Raw genomic sequence first — 26806 nt, 5'->3', positions numbered from 1 at the left:
TTCTAAAATGTTTTTGTTTAATTAATTTTGCTTATTGTATTTTCTTTTGCTTGTCTTGTTTTTGGTAGAACTTGGTACCTAATTCTACAATTTATCAAAGTGCAAAGGGCTAAAAATAGCCTTGGAATAAAAAAATAAACAGAGATAACTTGATCTACCAGTTATCAAATTTACTATAGAGTGACAATGATTAAAGTAGTGTGGTGCTGGCCCAGTGGTAGACAAACAGACCAGTGGAACAAAATAGAGAACACAGAAGCAGACCCTTGCATCAAAGAAACTTGATACATGATACAGATAGCCTAGCAGAATAGTTGAAATTTTCAGTAGGTAATGCTGGGACAACTGGGAGCCCATAGGGGGAAAATGAATGTTGACTTTTACTTTACACCACACACAGAATATAGGTGAAGTAATGACTTTAATGTAAATGGCAAACCATAAAGCTGTCAGAAGGTAATCTAGTACAGATACCCTCATGACCTTCAATAGTCAAGGCATCTCCTTAAAAAAAAAAAGGGAGAGGGTAGAGCAATCACTAATGACAAAATCGATGTTGTTAAGTCTGGCCACAATAAATCTGACATTAAAACTAGTGTCATTACTATAAGGAGAAGAAAATACCAGCCAATAAATGGGAGAAGATAGATGTAGTTTCCACAGCTACCAAGGATTTAAACTCAGAATATACAAAGAACATCGCAAGTCAATAAGAAAATCTATTAGAAAACTGGCAAAACCTTTGAATAGGTACGTTATAAAAAGAGATTTCAGGGGCGCCTGGGTGGCTTAGTCAGTTAAGCATCCAACTTTCGCTTAGGTCATGATCTCACGGTTCGTGGGTTCGAGCCCCGCATCGGGCTCTGTGCTGACTGCCAGCTCAGAGCCTGGAGCCTATTTCAGAGTCTGTGTCTCCCTCTCTCTCTGACCCTCCCCTGCTCACACTGTCTCTCTCTCTCTCCTAGAAATAAATAAAAATATATATATATAAAAAGAGATTTCATATGGAATATGTATATATAGGAAGAGATGTTCAGACTCATTTGACACTCAGATTGTCAAAATCGAGAATGTGTGAATATAACAAGTGTTAGAAGGATGTGCAACAATGGGAATTTTCATACTTTTTAGAAGAACAGCATAGAATTATCTACTAAAATTGAAGATAAACAGACTTTCTGGCCCAGCAATTCTACTTTTAGGTAATAACCTACAGAAACTATTGCATGTATGCACCAGCAGATAACGTACAAAAATGTTCATAGCTATACAGTTTGTTATAGCTATGAATGTAATATGCCCAAATATCAATCAATAACTGAACAGAAAAGTAGATTATGAGATGGTCATATGACAGAATATGATACAGTAGTGAGGTCATAGCTACACAGTGACATGGAATAATTTTAAAAATACAATTTTATCTCATGTATTCTTGTTTTATTCTTTATGTGTTTAGTATGTGTGTGATACTTTATAAATTTTACATGTTAGAGGTAAAAAGTGTGGCACTGAGTTGGGGAAAGCATTCCCCCAGGCTTGCCTGGCTCTTGACCCCACAGCATGGGGTTCTGTGAGTATTAGGAGGTAGTAACATGTTCTAAAGAGGGGGGTCATAGCTATGGCAATGGTGAGATCTTCCAGTGCTCTGAGATGGGCAAAGCAGTGAAGAAGGGAAACATGGGTAGACACATGTGAATCATCCCTTCATCGGGGACACTTCACAGGTGGTGAGCTGAGTCTGGTCACCAGGCCTACATCCCTTTACCCTTTGTGATTTGAACACTGAAAGTTAAAAATCTAGTCATTTGGATATTGGGACCCTTGCAGCTAGTGGCATATTGATTACAGATATTTCACAAGTCTTGAAATAAACACTAATTTTTACAAGAAATATACATTTCATAGCAAATGTTCTGGGAAGTTATTGTTTATGTGTATGAATCACAAAATACCAATCCTTCCTAGTCAGATTACTTCTACTAACCTTGGTATATGACAATGACAAAACTTAGGTCATTGGAGACAATGAACACTGGAGTAATGACATGAATCATTTACAAGGTGCTGGGTGTGTAGGTGGGTGTGCATGGTGTGCAAGTGACTGTATCATCATATGTATGACACTCCACACTACAGAAGGTCACACATTTACCTTATATGCCTCATCACTGACAGCTTTGATGTTGGCTTCTCTCCATCTTCCTGGTACCCCGTCAATTACCTCCCGATAGTTCACGTAATAGCCAGTAATTTCAGCCCCTCCAGTCTTATCTGGTTGCTTCCATCCAAGAACCATTGAGTCACGACAACTTTCAAGACAAGTGATACCACAGGGTGGAGACGGTGCCGCTGTTGCAATATGAATAGCTCGTGAGTAGACAGAAACACATTTATGAGTCTATGTACATTAAACTCGTGTCATTTAGTGCCATGTGTGAGGGCTCTAGGGTCTTGCAGTATAAAGCAAAATTGTGACACTGATCAGTAACTTGGCATCCAATTTGGTGTATGAGAAAAAAGCCAACACCCAGTAAAAAGTGCACTGCAATTATTATTGCAAAGATAAAAAGAACCTGCCCCACCTCTCCATGGAAGAATAATTTTTGAAATACTAAAGCAAGATGGTGCAATAATATGAAAACGATTCTGTTACTCATAAGAAGACATATTTTCCCCAAGATGTATATTTTTGTTTCTTTATGTGGTTTTGTTTCTATTTGCTCCTTGAGGAAAATGAAATAAATATATTAATTTCTGCCTCAATTTCCTTACTGAGAATTTCCATATTATTTCCAAATGGATAGCATTTCACCATTCAGGCATACATACCCTTGTGAGACTTACAACTAAACAAGTTCTGTCTACAGACAAGAAAAATCTTTTTCTGGAACTCAACTAAATGCCACCTTAAAAAAATTTTTTTTAAAGCTAGGGACAATCTGCCATGTGATTTTTCTCCTATTATATAACATTTTTTGCTACATTATTTTTAACCTGATGTTGGACTATTATTCATATACTACAAAATACTGACTAGGTGTCACTGTGTTTACTAGTGTGTAACCAGAAATACAGTTGGACAATGTTTTAAAAGACTTCCTTCATTTATGTGGCTTTGCTAATCAACTTTTGACCCAACTGCTAAATTATGGTTTTCGATAAAGAGAGGGTGAGATGGTGGAAAGAAATCCATCTAGATGTGCAATAACATCTGAAAGAGTTTTCTAAATACTTATTTGGATTACAGAAAAAGAAGAACTATTTATTCTTATTCAAAAGATTCTCAGAACAATAAAGATTTAAAAAATAATACATGTGTTTCTCTTCCCCCTCACCAACCTCCTTCATTCTTTACATTAAAAAAGAAAGTTCTCTTTCACTCTCCCTATTAAAGAGCAATATTGAACGTGAATTCTCAAGTGAATATCCCATCTCAAGTTGAACGGACAATAAAGGTATGAAAAAAATAAAGACGTTACAGAAGTTGGGGGGGGGGGCAGTAACAGGGAATGGAAGAGAGGCATGCTTATAATTTGTCAGTATATGCTTATCAGTTCACTTTTATTTGATAAGAAAAACACTGTCTTCTAGAATATATAAGGCACAAGTACCAAATATCCTAATCAGAAAATTCCGGGCTTACTGATAAATAGTCTTAAAAAAATCAGTCCTGGAAATGTGATTCATATATCATAGAATTTAGTTTTATATGATTATAATACCCTGTTAAAATTTTTGTGCCAACTCAGAGAGATAATGTTACTCATATTTATTTGAATTAAATATGAAGGATAACTTGAAAACCTGAAGAAAAACAACAGAAGCTAATAACTATGATCCTGATTAAATGTGACTTCTTTGTAAAATATTTTCCCTATACATGTACTGAGCATGAACATTTCAAAGGATCTCACATAAGCTGTGATTATCAAATCCTTCGTGCTCTCAGCTCTAATTTCTTAACAAAATGAGGCCAAGCGTGTGTCTGTCTGAGAAACCAAAAAGGACTTTGTAACCAAATTACCTTAAATATTCTACTGTCATTAAGCACAGTGAATTGTGTATAAAAGCCAAGCTCATATAAAATTACTTTTACAATTCATTAGACGAAAGTATTGCAAATGGAGAGCTGAAAACACAGAAAATTAAGAATATACATAGATGAAAGTGAACACGGATGGAAGAGTGTGATCCGGACAATGAGGTGAGGACACTGATGGAGACAGATGGAACAGTTGACTCTTTCGACTCTCACCTATGTCCTTCTTCTTTTTCAGAAGGTCAGACTTACTTTTCCCCTTAAGAGCTGCCTTCTGTGGTGATGGGGTAAGCTCTTCCTGAACTGTTTCACTTACTTTACTCACTTCTGTTTGGCCCAGGTTGTGAGCGCTACTGGGTAGTGAAGGTTTGTTAAGTTTGCTACCAAGCAAAGCATCTTTCTTAAAGGTTGGCCGGGAGGCTTCATGCATGCCTCCCCTGGAGTCTGTTAGTCCACCAGGTGTCTCATTCAGTTCAGGCCACACATCTGGAGACACTCCTCCCCCTACAATCACCAGATAACAACAGAAACACTTTGAGCCCAGACACAGTCCAAATCGCTCTTACTTAATAGAACAAAGGGAAAACAATTAGGACCACAAACAGAACAAAAGTAATCTTAGTTTAACAGAAATCACTCAGATTTGCAAGAAATATGGAAAGCATACGTTTCACGTAATTTAGACCAAGGCAACATTTCAACTTCTCCATTTTCTGGAAAAAGAAGAAATGAGAACCAAAAAACCACAGACAGAAACAGGAACCATTTTGATTTGCAGAACCCAAGTATATACAAGAAAAAAGCAAACTTCTGACATTTTTTGAAAGATATTAAGACCTCTATTCAATAGGATAAGGGGGCAGAATCATACAGTGCACAGACATATATTAAAGATCCTGATTTTATAACAGCTAGAATTATGTACATTACTGAAATATTAATGGTCTGTACCTCCCAACCTCAAAATAAAAACAAAACCATGTTCACCACTGTCCATAAGATAAGGAATATTAAAAAGTAATATGACAAACTGAGGACTGATGGGGTGGGGGGGAGGGCAAGGGGGGTGATGGGCATGGAGGAGGGCACTTGTGCAGATAAGCACTGGGTGTTATATGGAAACCAACTTGACAATAAACTATTAAGAAAAATAAAAGAAAAGAAAACCCTAAATAAGAGAGTTCAGGAAACTTCCCATGTGGTGAACACATGGATGTGCTGGGAAGGCCACTGGCCTTGAGGGGGTGTGGAAGCTGCTTGAACTTGCCTTATGTACCTCTTCATCTGATTGTGTATTTGCATCCTTCGTAATAAACTGTAATCATAAGTACAAAAAAAGTAATATGACATGATAACTGAAGATAACTGGTATCAAATAATCTTTCCCTTCAAATGTGTGTTACTCTATCACAGACCTCATTTTTAGTGCTCTGCACTAACTGGGTCCCTTCCCTCCTTTAACTAAGATTGGGAGGCACATCATATACACACATACATTACTTTATTACTGGTTTTATTCTGTTGGTTACTTTGCGAGCAGAGGTGTAGCATATGATCAAGCAACCACACGTCTTGCACGAAATTTAGAGGAGTTTATAAAAAGCATGTTAAAGTGTTGTTAGTGAAAACAAGCCAGGCTATGTTGCAGGTGGAATGGCGTTTAGGTACAAAATGACGTGGGTTATGGGGGATATACCACGTCATGGAGCCGGATGGCCCCCCATACTCCCAGGATGAGTGGGAAGTTAGAATGGAGTTTCACACAATGGGAACTATCCAAGGAAGCTCAGACTTGTGAAGATGGCAAGGCTACAGATGCACAGAGTCTGGGTAAGTGATGAAGGTCTATAAAATGATGGCTATGGAAGGTTAGCTGTCACCTGGAGTCAGAGAGAATGATCATCTGAGAATGGAACCCTCCAGCAGTACTAGAAGCTTTAAAACCATTTCCAGTGAGGATGGTATCTTCCTTTATAACTTATATAAATTCACTTTTTTCCCCACAAACCTACGCAGAAGGTACTTACCGATAGCAGCTTTTACTTCAATTGCTTCTGAATCCTGTGAATATTCACTAAGTCCAGCTGCATTAACTGCTCTGACCCGGAAGATATAACTCTGGCCAGTTGCCAGTCCATGGCAAGTAAATCTAAAAGGAAAGAAAGTTTTAAAAAACTTTCCTAGGGGGAAAATTAGACAAGATTATTTTAGCTTAACTGAACAATCTGGCTTTATAAAAACAATCCATAGAGAGATCAGGTAATGTATGTGCTTTAGACAAGAAGGCAGCTAATTAAGGCGATTTTCTAAACTCATCTATCAAACAATGCAGAGTCCTGATTTTCCCCTGAATGAAGTACCTTAACTTTTCCAAGCCTCTGTGTGCTCATCAGTAAGTAAAATGAGAATACTAATGCCTCCATAATAACTTTTGTGTAAAGATTGGCCATAAAGTATTTAAAGTACTTGTTTCCAGGCCTGGCATTCAGGATACATTTAATAAATAATAGGTGATATTAATGATATCATTAATGGCTATTTCAGGTTTACACTTATGGCTGTAAGGCATTGGCTGCTCCCTGTTACAGAGGCCTAGTCACTGATTCCCTGCATGCCAGGGAAGGCATAATGACTTGAGAAATTACACTAGAATCTGAAAATAAGATGAAATATGGATAACCATTTAGATACGGGGATCCAGTAGTGAGGTGTGAATCCATAGGCAGTTTTACACATAAAACGACCTCCCTTCTTAATAGCTATTATGATTATAAATAGCTGTTTCATGAATCACCATAACATTTTAATCCATCCTTAACACTGTAACCAAAGGAAATAACAGGTCTGCTAATGACTCTATTACCATTAGTAAAGTTGGAATATTTAATGAAGGCAGTCATAAATTAGGCCAATCTTTAAGGTCAGCTCAGTTCAGCAAATATTTATTGAGTACTTCAGTGTTCCAGACACTGACCTAGGTACTGTGGACACAAAGATGAATAGAAAACAGTGCCTGCCCTTGAGAAGCTCCCATCTGTTTGTTGAAAGGCAGACCCTGCCTCACCCTCTATAAATATTTCTAAACAGTCCCAGGAAAATCCTGGGAACTCAGAGTAACAGAGAAATGAGTAAACAGGCCAAGTGAATCTCTTGAAAAACATATTGGTTTCTCCCATTAATTGACTAGTCTCTATTCTCTCATGTTCTGCAAGAGAAACAACTCATTCTATGGGGGGTCCTTGGACTTTAAAGTGGCCATGTCAGAAGCTGCCTAACAAGCCTGTATGACAAATCTGGTGGAGGAAGTCTGGGGGACCTCTCCTCTCAGATAGGTCCTAAATCAAAGGAGTCTCAGACTTTGGTTGCAGACCAGAATTCATCATCAACCTGCAAAGCTGGTTGATTTGAAAGCAAGAAACAAAAACAAAAACAAAAAACCCAACTCTCTCCATATTAGAAACATATGTAAAGAAGTGGCAAAGTATTCTGAACGTCCTTTTTTTGATGTTATTTATGTCTCCTTAGCACTGAGTTCAACCATGTTCAGAATTTGTAAAATGTTGATACTTTTTTCCTCTTCATTTAAAATGCCTGGGTATTTTATGTCAGCTGGAGCCTATCAGACCCTTGAAATCTTATCACTTAGGATGGTAAGGACCACAAAAGAGGGGTAAAAGGAACAAATAGTATAAAGGAAAAGAATCAGAAAAGAGCTACAAAGTGAACTCATCATAGCTGGCATTAATGTATTTCTAAGTGTTTAATATCCTAAGTAAACTTTAAAAAAAATATATAGCAGTAGATTATGTTCCATTTTAAATTCATTTGGATGTTTAAAGCATAATGTTTAAAAAAAAAAAATCTTCCTCATTGGATGCTGGTGCTGCTGTAAGGGTCCATAGCCAATTTCCTCATGATAGCCTCTATGCTCTAGAGTCAGGAGGCTCCCCACAGCCCGCCCCCACCCCCACCGTGGTTACCGTGGGCCCTTCACCGGGTTGTTGTTGCAGGGCTCCCACTTGCCAGAGCCAACCACGCTTGACTCTATGTAGTACCCGACCAGCTCTTTAGCGTCTTTGGATTCCTCCCATGAAACTACCACTGACGTGTCTGTATTTCTACTTGGGATGATTTTGCCTGGGGCCTTTGGAATATCTGACAAAGGAGGAAAATGATGATCAAACTCAGGTGTGGTTTAAAAAAATTCATTCTTATCTCTTTCACACACACACAAATACATTTTAAATAAGTAATCATGTCAAACATACAGGTGCTTTACTTTATATTTGTTAAAGCAGAAAATAAAAAGATAAATACATTAGTGTGGGGCATCATGATAAATACCCAGGAACATACCAACCCACTCCAGAAAAAAATCCATTAGCAATACTGTCGAAATTCCCAGAGAAGCTTACTTTTCATAACCTCATCATTCATAAGAATGAATTTTTAAAATGTATCAGTCAAGTACAGTCATTAATTAAATTTATGATATGAAAGAAGGATGCCACCACCTTTGCTTTCCAGATCTATATATTCTAATGAAGTTCTCGCTTTGGAATTTTTTCTTAAATTGAAGGAAAAGAAGTTTACAGTTGTTCAACCAAATTCCACACTTACCAAGTTTATCCCCTACCACGGTCACTTCCGTTGCCTCTGAGGGCTCACCCACTCCTGCAGAGTTAGAGCAGCGGACGCGGAAACGGTAGGATTTCCCCTCCGCCAGGTCGAACAGAGCAAAGCGGGGGGACTTCACCGGGAGCTCTGTGTTCACCCGCTGCCACTTCTCTGTTTCTGCGTCACACTGCAGCCCAAACAGGGAGACCATTCATGGCACGACAAAACAGAGGGAAACGTTAGGCCAGGCATCTGGCAGTCTTGTTTATCCACCAACAAACCACTTACCTGCTACTGTGAGTTGAACTGGAGGAAATGAGGATGAAGCATCTGTAGTCCATAGGGTTATCTAAGTCAAATAGGCTTTGCACTATTTGATAAATACTTTACTACTTCACCGACTTTATTAACCAAGTAAGATCATCAGTCTTACCAAAAACCTTATTTGGAGGACCGCTTGGGGTCAGATCCTTTTCTAATTCTTAGGGTGGGTAATTAAGTTTAATATGATAAGATACTTTAATTTTCACTGCTATAAACTGCTTTATTTTAATTTTAATGATCCAGAATATCATTCAGGTCTGTGCTCAAACACAACCTCCTCAGAAAGCGCTTCTTGATTACCCCCTCTGTATCCTATCAAAGAATCTAAAAGAGTTCTTTGTTCCTTTCTCATCACTTTCTATCCCTTACCTTGCTTTATTATTTTTTCAAAACACTTATCTCTATTTGAAATTAAGTTATTTGTTTGTCATCTCCTCCAATGAAAAATAAATTTCAGTGAACTGAGTTCAGGGAGCTATCTTGCTCACTGCTATACTCCAGAATCTAGAATTGTATCTGACGCATAGGAAATAATCCACAATTGTTTTTTTCTTGAATGAATGAATTTTTTTTTAACTTGGAAGGAAGGAAGGAAGCTAATGAAAGATAAAGATGTTCTTTTTTCTTGCCCATATTTTAGAATAAATTATGGGAAAAACTAATTTAAAGGAATTCTACTCTTGGAATTAAAGTGATCTACGGTGATTCTGAAATCCTTGAAAGGATGTGGTAAATATTTGCACTTTGGTAGAGAATATAGTGAGAAAACTATCAGTAATCTTCAGTGATCCTTTCCCCCTCCTATTTGAACTCTCAATTCTGCCCAAGGTCAGCAGAAATGATTTTGCTTCAGAACTTTTGAACAGTTTCAAGAGACTTTTCCAGAAATTCAAGCCTGGTGATATAGTGACCAGTTGTGAAGGACGATACGTTCTTGGGACTATAAGAATACCAGTATATCACTTGGCATAATCCTCATGGATTTGAAATGGGAGACAATGTGGTATGGTGGAGAGGACCCAGAGGCATCCACTGTGGTCCTAGCTTTGTTAAGAATGAGACATATGACCTTGGGAAAGTCACATGAGTATTCTTTGGTCTCAGTTTTATCACTTGTAAAAGAAGCAAATGTGACAAGATAGCCTCTCAAGACCCTTGTAGAATCTTTCATGATGTGTCATTGTGTGTGGGAAGACAGAGAGGATAAATTCCCCCTAAGCAGTCAATCTGCTGATAACTGAGGGATAAAATTCTCCCAGACCTTCAAATCTTCAGTTTATGGCTTCAATTCATTTTGAAACATTCTCCCCTGGGGAATATATAACAATTATCAGTCATTTATACTTTCATAATAAAAATAATAGCTGCCTTTCAGTATGCTAAGAGCTTTATGTCATTGTAACTCTTTAATCTTCTGAACTATGCTCTGACCTAAGTATTGTGGAGGTAGCACTGTGTGATTATCCACGTTTTCCAGAGAAGATGGGCTTAGTAAGGCTGAAAGGCAGCAATGTATACTAACTGGATACAGTATATGAAACTGAGCCAGACTGCCCGGGTTCAAATCCTAGCTCTGTCTCTTACTAAAGGCATGACCCTGAGCAAATTGTATGCCCCATTGATGCCTCAATTTCCTCATCTACAAAATAGGCATGATGAAAATAAAAGTATTTCCCTCATAAAGTTATCGTAAGTATTACTGGGTGAGTTAACATGTGCAGAGTGCTTAGAACAGTGCCTGGTCCTTGGTAAACATTAGCTATTTTCATTCCTGCATGCAGAAACAGAGCAGCAAGTGATACAACCCTTATCTCTGACAGACCAGATATTTGATAAGGGAATGAGAGAGAAAAGAGCAGAAGACATAAGACATCTGAGAAAAAAGTTTGGGGCTGAGAAGAACACAGTAGGATAGGAAGGCTGGGAGCACGGGAGACTGATTCATCCAATCCGTTGCTAATAAACCTCTCAATATCAACCATTTCAGGGCTCACAGACATGGTGTAACCGGGCATAAGCTGTAGCCGTGAAGGGTGACTCTGTGCTTTACGTACATGCAAATTCTGTTAAACAGTTTTATAAAGAAGAGCAAGCTCGGGGGTCATTGAAGAAGTCGAACTCTCATGGGCATGAACATTCTAGAGATGAAAATGTGTTGTGGGACAAGAGCATGAGGAACATTTCCTTTAAAAAGGTCAATGTACTAGAAGTGGCTCATCAGAAATAACTTGAGACTCAGCTCAGTAGGGAGTTTGATGCTTGGGTGGTTCTGTAAGTGTGTCCTAGGTCTCTGGACATGTTCTGCTCCCCTAGTACGTCAACATCCTGGACCTTTTGTATATGTCACCCGTGCCTTTACAGGCCTCTCCGCTCACCCTGCACTCGAAATGTTCCCTCTGTTCCACACTAACAGATTTGCTGGTGGACGAACACTTAAATTTTTAACCACAGACTCCTATGTATTCAGATCTAGGGAAGTTAATAGACTTTCCTGGAGAAATTAGAGTTTATGTGACCAGAGGAAATGTTCAACAGAAGCCAAAGTTGACTCATTTGAAGAAAATGCCTCAGTGGTATATTGTTACTGTGTCATTATTATAGGAAAGATGGTAATTACTGTCAGAGAGCTTATTCAGAACTCTCTTCCTGTGGAGCATTTCAAAAAGATTCAGCAGAGGGTATGTATTAAGCATACCAGGAAATAAACATTTTCCACTCTAGTCTTGCCCTCTATTAAAAAACAGAAAAAGAAGAAAAGAAAATTTTTAAAATCAGAAATGCTACTCAAGTTCTATTTAATTTGCGGTTAATATCCAGAAAATATACAAATTAATAACAATAAAAATTTTAATATATTTTTAGTAAAATCAGATTCTTTTGAAAGATGTCCATACTTCAAATTAAAGAGATAATCTATTTGTTGTTACCAATGTGCTAGGGATAAGGAGAAGTGAGGCATGCTCCTGAAAGACACAATAAATGTCTTTACCAAGAAAATAAATGAATACATTTATTAATTAAAATAGGAAAACCAGTTTTAATGCTAGTACAATTTTTTCTGATGATGTGAAATAACAAAAGGCCATAAAGATAGTTGTACATTACTTTCATGTCATTGCCTAATTTGCAGATGTTTGCAAGCATCTATATGCCAATGATGTCTATTCTCCTATAATAGTTATCAGGGAAGGCAACCTAATAGATGTTCTGAAATTGAATGATCAGAATAGCATTAAGGATGAAACACAAAAGCACTTAGGAAAACTCACCAAGCTCTGTTATTTTTGATAAAGAGACCTTTTCTATAATTTCACTATGAAGGTAAAATGTAAAGTAAATGACAGCTTATCACGTTATCACACAATTTTATAAAAACAAAATACACGGAAAATACAGCCAATTGTTTCATTCACTGTTCTTCAAAAATAATGGTGCCTGGCCACCAGTATAAATGTAAATGTTCTTACAGGTAACAGGAAATAGCTTATTTTAGTCTCATTTATTTGAAATTACACATTAATCAAAACTTTCTTAATGAATGGATTTTGAATTTCATTTTAAGTAAATTCTCTTTAAATGCCCCCTCCCAGGAGCAGTTATGTTTTGCCTGGCAGGAACTCCTCCCATGTGTGTGCCCTTACTGGGGCTCTTGCCCCAAATAACGTCCTGTCCAGGCCTTGGCTTTTCTCCATTTTCTGGGCATAAATACTTACTGTAACTGCCCTCAGATCTGTGTATATGATTGATTCACATATAATTCTCATCATTCCACCCATGTTAGGCCTTCATTACACACTGCCCTCTCCAAAATCATGACAATTAAATTGCAAGACATTTGAAGGAAAGAACTAGCCAATATCTCATGCTGTTTTGCAATCCCCGACCCCACCCTACCACTTGTGCGTAGAGCAGGGCTAGCCAAGGGCCAGGCAGCATGTAAGGACTTTCTCCCCTCACCCTCCACTATCCGACAGTATTCTGAAAGTATTGTCACTCCTATTCCTCTGGCTCATCTACCCTCATTGATCTTCAGTTTTGACTGTGGAAGACAATTATAGAGAGATGAAAAGCTATTACGTGAGCAAGAGAGACAGAGAAAGCTTCTAGAAAACTTATATATGAACAATCTACAGTTTCGGGAGCATTTCTCTTCATAAAAGGGTTATAATCTGGGGTCTGTGGACATCTTAAGAGTCTGTGGGTGAGTGTCACAGATCCATGCACCCCCTGAACTTTTAGGCAAAGTTCTGTGGGATATACATTTTTCCATGAAGATTGTTCACAGTTATTACACGTTTGAAGAGTTCAGGACACAATGGAAATTTAAGCTCTATTTCTAAAGAAATCTTTAGGAAGTGGCATGAGGTAATAATGTTTGATCCCAGAGTCTTACCTTTTCCACAAAGTACAGAATGCCCTCATGGCCACGCTGGCCAGGGGGCTTCCAACTTAGCACCACATAGCTCCGGGTGGCTTCTGTGACAGAGAGGTCTGTGGGGGGCCCAGGAACAATGCCCTCTGAAAAACAATGAGGAAAGGTGAAAAGCACACACTCTGGGAAGCCCAGCGTGCTTCAAGAGTCATAGATGCTTCTCTCCTACTAGGGGAAGAGTTCATTACACTCCACAGTCTAAAGAAGCACCCCAACTCTGAAATCCTTCCTAAAATATTCATTCACTCAAAGCCACAATTTTATTTTCTTTGCTTGACAGTTTTGATTTTCTTTCTGATTCTTAAAACAGTAGTAATGACATAAGTTATATTTTCTGTACATCTTATATCAGCTTTTTATACAATATCTTTTCAGGGCACCTGGGTGGCTGAGTCAGTTAAGTGTCCAGCTTTGGCTCAGGTCATGATTTCAAGGTTCATGAGTTCAAGCCCCATGTTGGACCCTGCGCTGATAGCACAGAGCTTGGAACCTGCTTCGAGTTCTGTGTCTCCCTCTCTCTCTGACCCTCCCCTGCTCATGCTCTATCTGTCTCTCTCTCTCTCTCTCTCAAAAAATGAATAAATGTTAAAAATTATAGAATATCTTTTCAATATGTTTGGAAAGCAAACAAACTTGGGATATGAAGATAGTATATTCTCTAGGGCAGAAAGTTGACTTGTTTTCTGCCCAGAATAGTAAAGATAATGTCCTTCTTCAGAGAAAGGTTGGGTAGATTTGTTAGCAGCCCCCTTTTAAGGAGTCCTAAGCACAAGGTTTCTCAGATGTGACACAAATGTACTGTGTGTGCACACCCATCTGTGCTCCTCCATGTGACCCTGTGGGACTTGATTGTGGGGGTGGGGGCAGTGCAGAGAAAAATAATGAGAACATGAAGCTCATGCTGTCTACTATGGTGTGAATTATAGAGTCCTTTGTTTCTGATCTAGGAGTCTCTTGTCTTTTGCCAGCATCTATGAAACTTTGGTATAAAAGTTGTTAGCTTGTAAGTAGAGTAAAGTTTTAGAGCCTCCATAGTTTCTGACATCAGAGTAACCCTTCCACATCAAATAACTAAAATACCATGCAAAATACATGAAACAGCTGTTGATAGACATGGGGTATTAGCTGGCCTAGGACAATGATGCCTGATAGAAGAAAAACAAATTAAGTGAGCTCTACCATTGTCCTAGTTTATTGTCTGGAGAGAATTTCAAGATAGCAGCTCAGGAAGAGGAACGCACATAGAGCCTGGCAGTCTCCCCAACTGGAGGAGAAAAAGCTGGAATTCCAGGAAGGGCAAGGTATATACCTTGACAGAATCAGAAGGATGAATACGGGAGGAAAGGGCTGTACTGAGAGAGAGGCTTCAGAGATCTGCAGAGGGTCCTTCTGGAGTGCCCACCTGAGTATTGATCAGCACGTGCATATGAGGAAACTACTTGAGGCTGGAGGAAACCCACACAAAAGAATTGGAGAGAACAATCCTCAAAGCTCTCATGGGGCCTGGGAGAGTCCATATCCCACCATTCAGAGTGGAAATCTAATTCCCACACATCAGGTAGAGTACTGCTCAGGAGGGTATTGCCTCTGTAGTATGGCCAAATTATCCCTAGACTAAAGGCTGTTCTGATTTCACCTAACAAAAGCAAGCCTTGAAAGATCAAATTGTTTCCCCAGAACAAAGCTGAAGAGCATTTATAAAAATACAAAAGTATCCAGCACCAAGCAATGTAAGTTCAAAAGGTCTGGCATCTCATGAAAAATTATTAAGTATGCAAAGAAGCAAGAAAATATAGCCCAATTCTGAGGAGAAAAATCAATCAATGAGAATAAAACCAAAAATGTCACAGATAATAGAATTAGTAGACAAGGATATAAAAACAGTTATTATAAATATATTCCATATGTTCCAGAGGGTAAAAGATTAAACCTGTTAATTAAAGACATGGAAAATGTAAAAATAATACAAACTGTTCTAGACTTCTACAGCTGTATTTTATAAAGCCTTAAATGAAAACAAAATCCACACACTGACTGGAATTCACAGCAAGTTAGACACTGAAGAAAAGGATAGTAAAATTATGACACAGTAGTAGAAAGTGTCTAAAACACAGAAATCCAGACTGAAAGGAAAAATGGACATCGCACCAGTGAGCTATGGATTCAAGTGGCATGTAATTGGATTTCCTAAAGTAGAGAGGAGAGAAAGGGATACAGAAAAAAATGTTTAAAGAAATACTGGTGAGGGGCACCTGGGTGGCTCAGTCAATTGAGTGTCCAACCTCAGCTCAGGTCATGATCTTGTGATTCATGAGTTCGTGCCCCACATTGGGCTCCATGCTGGCAGCTCAGAGTCTGGAACCTGCTTTGGATTCTGTGTCTCCCTCTCTCTCTGCCCCCTCCCCACTCATGCTCTGTCTTTCTCTCTCTCTTAAAAGTAAAAATAAGCAGGGCGCTTGGGTGGCTTAGTCGGTTAAGCGTCCGACTTTCGCTTAGGTCATGATCTCACGGTTCGTGGGTTCGAGCCCCGCGTCGGGCTCTGTGCTGACTGCCAGCTCAGAGCCTGGAGCCTATTTCAATCTGTGACTCCCTCTCTCTCTGACCCTCCCCTGCTCACGCTGTCTCTCTCTCTCTCTCCTAGAAATAAATAAAATATTATTAAAAAAAAAAAAAGTAAAAATAAGCATTGTTTTAAAATACTGGTGAAAAATTTTCCAAATCTGATGAAAACTGTAAACTCGTATATCCCAGGAACTTGTATACCCTAAGCACAAGACACATGAAGGAAACAGCACAAATGCATATCATAATCAAATTTGTAAGTCCAGTGATAAAAAGAATCTATTAAAATCAGGTAGAGAGAAAAAGATTTGAGGAACAAAAATAAAAATAACAATAGTCATTCTCATAGTGTAGGTCTGAGCTACAATGGACCATCCATTCTAAAACACTGAAAGAAAAACTGCCAACCTAGAATTCTATAGCCAATGAATATATATTTCAAAAATGAAGATAAAACAGAGACTGTTTTGGACATACAAAAAATTAAATAATTCATAAACAGCAGGCCTGCACTATAAGAAATATTAAAGGAAATGCCTGAGGTACAAAGAGATCTACCCAGGGGCACCTGGTGGCTCACTAGGTTAAGCTAATAAGATAACACAGCTAAAATGGAATAATAAAAAAATACTAAATCCAAAAGAAAGTAGAAAAAGAGGAGAAAGGAAACAAACACATGGAATAGATAGAAAATAAATAGCAAGATAATAGATTTAAATCCGACCATATCAATAATCACATAAAATATAAATTGTTCAAACACACTAGTAAAAAGGTAAAGATTACCCAAGTGGATAAAAAAAATCAACACCCAGCTCTATGCTGCTTATAAAATTGTATTATAAAAAATACAATTTTTAAAAAAAAAAAAAAAAAAAAAAAAAAAAAAAAAAAAAAAAAAAAAAAAAAAAAAAAAAAAAAATACAATTTAAATATAAAGACACACATAGATTAAAAGTAAAAGGATGAAAATCATGCCATGCTAACACTAATAAAAAGAACAACAGGGGCACCTGGGTGGCTCAGTTGGTTAGGCGTCTGACTTCGGCTCAGGTCATGATCTCACGGTTCATGGGTTCGAGCCCCGCGTCGGGCTCTGTGCTGACAGCTAGCTCAGAGCCTGGAGACTGTCTTCAGATTCTGTCTCTCCCTCTCTCTCTGACCCTCCCTTGCTCATGCTGTCTCTATCTCTCTCTCTCAAAAATAAATAAAACATTAAAAAAAATAAAAATAAAAAATAAAAAAAATAAAAAGAACAACCCTGGAATGATTGTATTAATATCAGACAAAGTAGAATCCTAAGCAAAAAATATTACTGTGAATAAAAAGTATCACTTTATAATAATAAAGTGGCAATTCATTAGAAGATAAATTATTTTTGCATGTAATAACAAAACTCAAACTACATTAAGCAAAACCTGGTAGAACTGCAAGAAGGAATACATAAGGCTACCTTTCAGTCAGAGGTTTCATCACTGCTCTATCAATTTGATAGAACAGCTAGGTAGAAAATCACTACGGATATAGAAGACTCCGTTGAAATCTCCCTGAGTTTTTAATAGAAAGTAATAAGCTGATTTTAAAATTTACATGGAAATGCAAAGACAGAATAGCAAAAACAACTTTGGGGAAAAAATTGGAGGACTAATTCTACCTAATTTCAAAACTCTGAAGCTCTTTATTTGTGTGTGTGTGTGTGTGTGTGTGTGTGTGTGTGTGTTAAACTATGAAGCTTTTTAAAACAAAAACAACCTGAAGCCTGTAAAAGCTATAGTAATCAAGACAGTGTGATTGGTGTAGATAAAATAAAATTGACCAATGGAGAGTCCAGAAACAGATTCACAAATATGCAATTGATTTTGACAATGGTGCCAAGGATATTCAATGGGAAAAGGATGATCTTTTGAACAGACTGCTGAAATAATTGGATACCCATATGCAAAATGATAAGGATAATAAGAATAATAACTTGGACTCTTCACACAATATAGAAAAAAATTGATTTGAAGTGGAGCGTAGATTAAAATCTAAGAGCTAATGCTACAAAATTTCTACAAAACAAAACAAGAAAGATATCTGAGTAAACTTGATTTGGCAAAGATTCAAGCATGATGCAAAAATGGCAATATACACATAAAAAGATGCCCAACATTGTTAGGAAAATGTAAATTAAAGCTGCCATACACCTCCTATAAAATACCACTCCTGGGGATAACGTGGACAACTGGAACTCATTCATATACTGCTGATGGGAATGCAAGGTGGTACAACCATCTTGGAAACAGCAGTTTCTCTCAAAATTAAACACACCTACCATATGACCTATCCATTCAACTCCTAGGTATTCATCCAAGAAAAATGAAAGCATATGCATATGTCTCTACAAATACTTACTAAGGATGTTCATGGAAAATTTTGACAATAAATGGATGAAAAAATTGAAATGAACTGATATATACATCAACATGAATAAAGCTCAAAATAATTCTGCTGAGTGAAGAAAACCGGATAAAAATGAGTATGATCCCATTTGTCCAAAAGTGTGAACAATGCAAACTATAGTGACAGAAAGCAGAGCAGTGATGGTCTGGAGATGGGGCAGAGGTAGGAGAAAGAAATTACAAAGGGGCCTGAGGAAATTTTAGGGGGGATGGGTATGTTCATTATTTTGATCATGGTGACAGTTTCACAGGTTTATACACATGTAGAATTTATCAAATTATGCATTTTACAGATATCAATTTACTATATGTCAATTGTACCTCGATAAACCTTTTTTAAACAGTGATTCTCTGAAAATATAAGTTTCTTTATGACATCCAAATATTTTAGAATGTTCTTTCTAAACATCTTAAATACTATACACTGTACCCTTCACAGTAAAGGATAAACCACATGGCAAAACATGGGTGATAATATCTGGGGAAAACCAAGTTTTACCTGAAGGTTCTTCTTCAGTGACAATGATCTGTCCAGTCCAGGGTGCTGAAGGGCGACCTAAACAGAGATAAATTTAAAAATCACAAAATTCATAAATGCAGTTTCAACTGTATTCACAAACTGGCCATATTAGTCAGAATTGGGTTTGTTATTAGTTTGCTTAGGTATTTTCATTAAAAAAATTTTTAACATTTACTTATTTTTGAGAGACAGAGAGAGATGGAGCATAAGCAGGGGAGGGGCAGAGATGGAGACACAGAATTGGACATAGGCTCCAAGCTCTGAGCTGTCAGCACAAAGCCCGATGTGGGTCTCAAACCCACGACCTGTGAGATCATGACTTGAGCTGAAGTCAGAAACTCAACTGACTGAGCCACCCAGGCTCCTCTGCTTAGGTATTTTGATAATAAATCTTATTGAGCACGTATATGGTGTTGTGTCTTCAGGGGACTCAATCTGCTACAGCACAGAGCCTGCCTAGTTGGAGTCAATATTTCTGGAAATGCACTTTATTTAACAAGCAAGGTAAATAACCTGTGTTCGTTTACTATTCAATATAGATCTCTGTAAACATGTAGGTCCTCTCATGTCTTCTTAAGAGATAGCATGTATTTGGGGGAAACATTTCTGGAACAGTTGTAAGCCCAGTAGTTATTTATCTGCAATATTGAAGCTCAAAGAGGAGAAGGGGGCTAATTCTGCAGTACATACAGTTCAATGAAAGCAATTTCTTTCCATTGTGTTTTGAAAAGTGTTATTGAGGAAGGAAACCAGTTTAGGTGTGGAGTAAGAAAAATTGGTAAGATGGGCAGGAAAAGAGTAAAATGCATTTAAATTTATTTACTTCATACATTCATTGAAGAGAAAATTCACTTCTGTGTTCCCCCAAATAGCAGAAAGAGAATGGTATAACTCCTGCTTTATCAACAGACTTTTCACCATAGTTTGTACAGAAACAGGTAATATGTAAGATAACCTATTTTCAATTCAAACAAATCTTATTTTCATTGGAATTTATTTAAAAAAGGAGTAAATGAAAGAATGAGATGGAATTAGGAAAGAGGGAGGGAAGTGAAAAGTAATTAGAGGGCAATCAAGGAGCCTGATTAGAAAAAGTCTTTCTGGAGCGGAGCTTTTTGTGATGCCATACATACACCTAAGGTAAGAAATAAAATAAAATAAAATGAAATAACACTGTAAATATGACATAGACCAGCAGTCATCAACTAGGGTGATTTTGCCCCTTAGGGACATTTGGTAATGTCTGGGGACAATTTTGATTGTCCCAATGGGGAAGGAAGGTCGTCATTGGCATCTAGTGGGTAGAGGCCAGGGATGCTTCTAAACATCCTACAATATAGAGGACAGCCCCCTTACAACAAAGAATTATCTGGCCTAAAATGTCTATAGGGCCAAGGATGAAAAATCTGGCATAGACGGAAGTGTTAATTTCCAACAATTTTTTAAATGTCATTTTGTGGTCTCTATTATTGAGGATACGTATGGGTTCCCATGAAACAAATGCAGAGCATACTTCATATACTAAGGTTTTGACACTGAGACTTGGAGTTTAAATATATGAAAAGATTATCTGTGACTGTCTGATATGGAAATTCAAGTATAGCTCAGATATAATATTATAAATGTGTTTTTCCATTGATATAAAGAAACTCATAGTTTGTAGATATTAATACTCTAAGGGGAAAATTATAGGTTAAGAAATTTACCTTATAATTTTAAGAATTAAAGAAAAAACATATTTGGAGTGTGCTAATAAAAATTAATAAAAATGTTTCCCAGTCTCTTGATTATCATATTTCACTTCAAACAGAATGCCCAACTCAATAAGGAGAAGTTTTCTGAATCAAATAAAAATAAGATAAAAAATAAAGCTCTTACCTCTCAAATACAGAGAACAAACAGAAGGTTGCTGGAGGAGTTGTGGGAAGAGGGAGGGGCTAAATTGGTGAGGGGCATTAAGGAATCTACTCCTGAAATCATTGTTGCACTATATGCTAACTAACTTGGAGGTATATTTAAAAAGAAATAAATTATTTAAAAAAATTTTTTTTACAATAAAGCTCTTAGTGAATTGATGAGTCAAGAAAACAAATTGGTTTTTTTTTGGTTTTTTCCCCTAGAATTTTCTGACTGATAAAGGATTTCCTATTCTCTTCTCCCTCTAGTGGAAGGGAGAGGAATGACCTCACAATGAGATCTACTGTAATTATAAATCTATTTAAAAAAAGGTTCAAGAAGATCTTGAAAATTGAAAAACGCTTACTTTTCAGTCTAGCTTTCTCAGCTGGATCCAGAGCAGCCACGGGCTCAGAAACTCTAGACGGTAGACCTATTCCAGTTTTATTCACAGCTCGAACTCGGAATATGTAAGAACGACCTTCTATCAACCCAGTGACTGGGAAACGAGCAAACTTCACAGGTGTGTCATTGCATTGAGACCAGATATCTGTGCCCACCTCACACCTGAGGGAAAGAGAGTGGTCAATAAGAATATTAAAAAAGTCTGAATAAATTAATAGCTCAGAAGCTGCAAACCCACCCAATTGCTTCAGAGCTCCCTATAAAATATCCAGCTCAAGTGTGGTTCAATAGTTATTTAACTGCATGTACTCAGTTCCACTCAACTGCAATGTATCTTCTTTAATAAGAAAGAAACCTCAGATCCTTTCTCAACACATATACTTTCTTTAAATGCCCTGAATACTAGCAGCTGAGGGGTCCTTGTGGGCAGAGGAACTTTGGGGAGAAAAGGAGGAAGCAGCAGACAGGTATATACAATCTTAATATTGGAGAGACTGAGAGGGAGGATCCCCCAGACAACTCCCTGGCTGACGTCTTCAGTTCCCTTGTTGGTGACTTCTTTGTCTTCTTCACACATTTTCTTTTAAAAATAAAAATTTTGTTTGAGGAAGTTAACATCTTAAATGTACCTGTTTATACTGTAGTTTGGAAGGAGCTCACTTTTTTTCCTTAAGTAATCTCTATACCCAATGTGAGGCTCGAACTCATGACCCTGAGATCAAGCATTGCATGCTCTACTACCAACTCAGCAGCCAGGCACACCTAGAAAGAGCCCACTTAAATGATCATTATATGCTACGTGGGTAGAAGGGTGAAGAAAGTATTATAATATATTTGTTTCTTAACAGATGAGATTGATGTGATGCAGGGAAATTCTCAGGCCTGGCAGGGAGAGATTATGTGCTTGGAACCTCTGATTTCTAACTGGGTGCTTTTACAGCACTCAGTATTTGGGGATGGAGTGGTCACACCCTGGGAGACAAAGGTGGCAGTTCATATCATGCTATTGGCCTGGGGGACTATTGGTCCTCTAACCCAGGGGGTTAGGGGCTCAGCAGAGATTAAATTATACAGCGTCAGGATTAAGTAACTCATCAGTTTTTATGAGAAAACTGAACTTTTAGTTTATGTCACTTCCCCAACATGGCTGTATGTATAAAAGGTCTAGTTTTCAAATAATTCTGATGGGGAGAGAGTTCTAATGGCAATGAAAAGCGGGTCAGGGTGGGAGGTTTCTCTTTACTTCCTCAGCCTCACCCTTCAAGTTTTTGATATAGACAATAGACATTTTCCTCACCCTATGTAAAGTGCTGTAAAATATGGCCTCAATCCCTGGCTCTCTCCCTTAAATCTTGCCTTTGTAGAAATTCTGGAGCTGCTCTGGGTCAGGTTTGGGAGGGAGCCAAGACACCTAGGACAATTCTTCAAACTGCCTCTGTATCCAGAGATTCTCCCTTTCTCCCTATGCAGATGCTGTCATGGTGACCTAGTGATACTAGAGTGTGCTTCTCAACACTCATGTGAGCAGAAAGAAAGGTGGGAAGCAGCTGATCTAGAAATGTCTACAGCATGTTGGAGCACAAAGGACACAAACATATGGTCAGGCTGATATTTGAATTCTAGTTCTGCTACTTAACTACCTGTGTGACTTTAGGCAACTTAGGATTTTCTCATGAGCATGTGGCTTTGGGCAAGCTACTGTTTGCTACTCATAATGAGAGTATCTACCTTTCAAATGGTGGCTATGGGTTAATAGTTAATATATGTGAGGTGTTTAGAACAGTGCGGTGCACACAGCCAAAGTTTAATAAATATTAGCCACTAATGAATGGCTAATAAATAAGTAACATGAATATAGTTATTTTCATGATGACTAAGCAAAATGTACTACTAATTGTTGCTGGTCTTTTACTGATTAAGTTTGCAAATCCCTTGAAAATCTGCCAAAAACAATAAGGCAGTCTATAAAAATGAAAAAGAATCTACCTAAAACTTCACAATTCATCATCACTAAATGACAAAATAATGTGGAAGAATTTAGTATGTGGTTAAATAGAATATTATTTATTTTAAATATTTCTCTGCATGGTATTGAGCCCAATAGGCATATATATTTTTATAACGATTTTTAAATGTTTATTCTTGAGGGAAATAGAGACAGAGTGTGAGTAGGGGAGGGGCAGAGAGAGAGGCAGACACAGAATCTGAAGCAAGTTCCAGGCTCTGAGCTATCAGCACAGAGCCCAATGTGGGGCCTGAACCCATAAACTGCAAGATCATGACCTGAGCTGAAGTTGGATGCTTAACCGACTGAGCCACCCAGGCGCCCCAATAGGCATATATTTACTTATTACTATAAATATTAGGTTTACTACATCGTAGTACAAACCTATTGTACAACAGTGGCACAGATTATCTGTCCCTAATGGTTTCTACAATTAGATTCTATTACTGAAAAATGGAAAGAGAATTGGAGCAACTATTTGAACAGAAACTAAGTCAGATAATAATGTATTTAGGTTGATAATCTAAATTTGTTGTCTGTATTGTCCAAACTCACTGTATAATTAATGTATAAGACCCAATTGCTATAAATATCTGAAGTTCTAAGTTTTGGAGAATGTGAACTGCAAAAAGTTAAAGAAAGAATATGGTTTAATACTATTGATATTTGTTATTTGTATAACTTAAAACCACATCCTGTGATGTAAGTAAGATTTTGTTAGTATTCCTAAAGTATGATTGTTTAAATTGCTTAATATTTTTAAGCTACTGACATATTAGGAATATGGATATTAAATATATTGGACACCAGTTGTTTCCAAAGTGGTCTCTAGAATGTCTACAAATTCATGGCATCCTTGCCAAATTAGTGACTTGCATTAGTAATCACATTCAAAAATTGTCTTTGGGATTTAGGTCAATATATAGGGGGTGTGTGTGCCTGTATGTTTGTGTGTGTGAGAGAGAGAGAGACAGAGACAGAGAAAGAGAGGGAGAGAGACAGAGACAGAGAAAGAGGGAGAGGAGACCAGAAAACAAAATATTTCATGTAGAAATGGTGGGAGGAATCGAGCATGCATCTCTATGGCCAAATTACTCTAACTGAAACTAGACTAAGTACTAACTTATCAATAAAATATCCCAGAATAGGACTCCCTCCATCTACAGCTGGCTGTTTCCAAGAGATGATGATATAATCTTTGTTGGCATCCAAGCACATCACGTCTAAGGGAGCGGCTGGGGCTCCTTCAATCTCTGCATCAGCATCTGTGGAGACAGAAGGATCTCATTAACCCTCTCAGATAAGCTCCATCACAGTCTGGCAATCCAGGACTTAGTGCATACATTTCCTACCACACTCATAGTGGCTACATCTTTGGTTCAAGTAGGGCAAGCTTCAATCTTGTAATTTGTTTACCAACATGATGATGTGTGTTTTGATCATCAGCACAAAGAACATTATGTTAGAAAGGACACTCAAAAGGACCCATGACCTTTGCTTCATAGCCTTTGCCTACTCAAAATGTTCTAAAGGAAAATAACTTTGGAGATGTCAGGAATTGCTATCAGAAAAATCTAAGGTGAGCCGAAACTGAAAATCTGTTCTTAAGACATCTCTGTACAGGGGCGCCTGGGTGGCTTAGTCGGTTAAGCGTCCGGCTTTTGCTTAGGTCATAATCTCGCGGTTCGTGGGTTCGAGCCCCACGTCGGGCTCTGTGCTGACTGCCAGCTCAGAGCATGGAGCCTATTTCGGAGTCTATATCTCCCTGTCTCTCTGACCCTCCCCTGCTCACGCTGTCTCTCTCTCTCTCTCCTAGAAATAAAAAAAAAAAAAAAAAAAAAGATATCTCTGTACAATGTTACTCAGAAACATGAGCCATTCCAAAGGGGAACAAATAGTCCCTTCTGTTACCTTCTGGATGCATCCACAAGAGAATTAAAAGCTTTAGCCATCCCTCTGCTCGGCACTACCATTTTGGAAGAGAAAGGAAAACATTCCTTTTAATCAAATGTTTGTTCCCAAACTGAAGACACTTGCGAAAAGAATGCTGAAGCAATATCCACATCTGAGTAGAGTTTATCTGAGTTTAGCAAAAGTCCAGGAATATACAAGAAAGAGAGGGCAGTGACTGTTTACGAAACAGGATCCTCTGACAGTGGGTGTCCTCAGCACTGTCTTCAGGCATAGATCACACAGTGAATCCGGGATGTTTTGAGGAGGGGAGCAAGGGGAATGAAAATAATCAGTTAATAGCCTTTTAAGTGAGATTAAGATGAGAAGTGGAGTTCCTGGAGGTGGGGTCCACATTGCCAATTCCTCCTGACCTCCAGCCAAACTTTTCATAATTGTAGTTAATAGGAGAGGAGGCTAAGACACATTGGAGCCGCTCAACTCAGGGAAAACACTCCTGTTGACTGCATAAATGCTTTTTTTTTTTCCAATGAGGTACACTTCTGTAACTCTTATGAATTATTAAAACATTTGATAACAAGGCAGAGCTATCTGTGCACTTCTGAATTTGATAGGTTTGCCTTACTTGCGAAGAGCTCAAGTCACTTTGGTTTTGAATATTCTGTTTTTTGCCCTATGAACCTGTAGGAAAGTGTTTCTAGGCACCTTCTCTGGCATAAGTGCTGTAGGAGAACTAATTAAATCATGGTGCCTAAAAGCAAGCATTTTGGTGGCGAGAAACTTCTTTCCTTTCAGGCTTTGAGAGCACTGGATGGGGGCAGAGCCTGCTGATGGTGAAGTTAGAGCAGAGCTGGAAAGGGGTAGAGGGGCTGAGGTTAACAGGCTTAAGTAGCAAAAGAGGGAGGCTGGAAAGATGCCCATTTGGGAGGGGACAGTTGCCAACCTCTGCCCATGTCCTTTTGCTAAAGGCCCATAATGTAACAACCAGCAATCCCTGAGTTGATAGAGCAGTTTAGTTTGCTGAATATCCATTATGTATAACAGAACCTGTCAGACAGTAGACATTTTGGGAGTCCTTTTACAGCATAGTTATAGCATTGTTTGGACTATGCCCTTCTTGGGGTGGGCCTGACAGTCCCACTATCCCACTGCTGTATAGGAGCTTCTGGAAGCCAAATCCAAACACTGTGTTATGTTGCATCACATTTGTCTGGCCTAAATCTGGCAGACAGTCACAACAGGCACTGAGAAATGGTACTGAGAGAACCCTCGGCTATGTCAGAGTTCTCAGAAAAAGTCCAATAAAGAATCACTGAGGCATAACTAGGTTTTTTTGAGTCACCAAGAGATAGTCCCTGGTTTGGGTAAGGCAACTGAGAGCAGAGGCAAACCTGGATAGCCAGGTTTATCCACGTGGTTTGACTAAACAAACTTACTTGCTGATGAGTTTCAGTGTGACTGTTTTCACTGCAGTTTTTCCAGGGCTAGCATCTGTCTTCCCTCAGTGATATTGAACTTTTCCCATAACACTTCCATGTAGGAGAAAATCTGATACATTTTCAGGCAATGTAGATATTCCTGTATCTTTATCAGTTGTTGATCCCGTGGCAAAATTCAACAGTTGTTACTGCTCACTACTGGTGTGTATAGG

At 38.1% G+C, this 26806-nt stretch overlaps 1 protein-coding gene across 1 annotated transcript in view; it reads right to left on the bottom strand.

Annotated features, from left to right (window-relative positions):
* The window catches only part of MYOM1 (myomesin 1), a 168414-nt gene that overhangs the window by 56517 nt on the left and 85091 nt on the right, over nt 1-26806 (bottom strand). The window contains exons 13-21 of the mRNA XM_039243209.1: nt 24368-24509; nt 21202-21401; nt 18918-18974; nt 13377-13501; nt 8663-8846; nt 8023-8197; nt 6070-6191; nt 4259-4546; nt 2156-2352 (exon numbers count right to left, since the gene is read on the bottom strand). Of these exons, the coding sequence (XP_039099140.1) occupies nt 2156-2352; nt 4259-4546; nt 6070-6191; nt 8023-8197; nt 8663-8846; nt 13377-13501; nt 18918-18974; nt 21202-21401; nt 24368-24509 (1490 nt within the window). The remainder of the gene's footprint in view (nt 1-2155; nt 2353-4258; nt 4547-6069; nt 6192-8022; nt 8198-8662; nt 8847-13376; nt 13502-18917; nt 18975-21201; nt 21402-24367; nt 24510-26806) is intronic.

This window comes from Hyaena hyaena, unplaced genomic scaffold (genome assembly GCF_003009895.1).
Source record: "Hyaena hyaena isolate Hyena2069 unplaced genomic scaffold, ASM300989v1 scaffold_222, whole genome shotgun sequence".
Lineage (NCBI taxonomy): Eukaryota > Metazoa > Chordata > Mammalia > Carnivora > Hyaenidae > Hyaena > Hyaena hyaena.
Note: the sequence above shows the minus strand (reverse complement) of the source record. Positions and strands in the feature narration are given on the sequence as shown.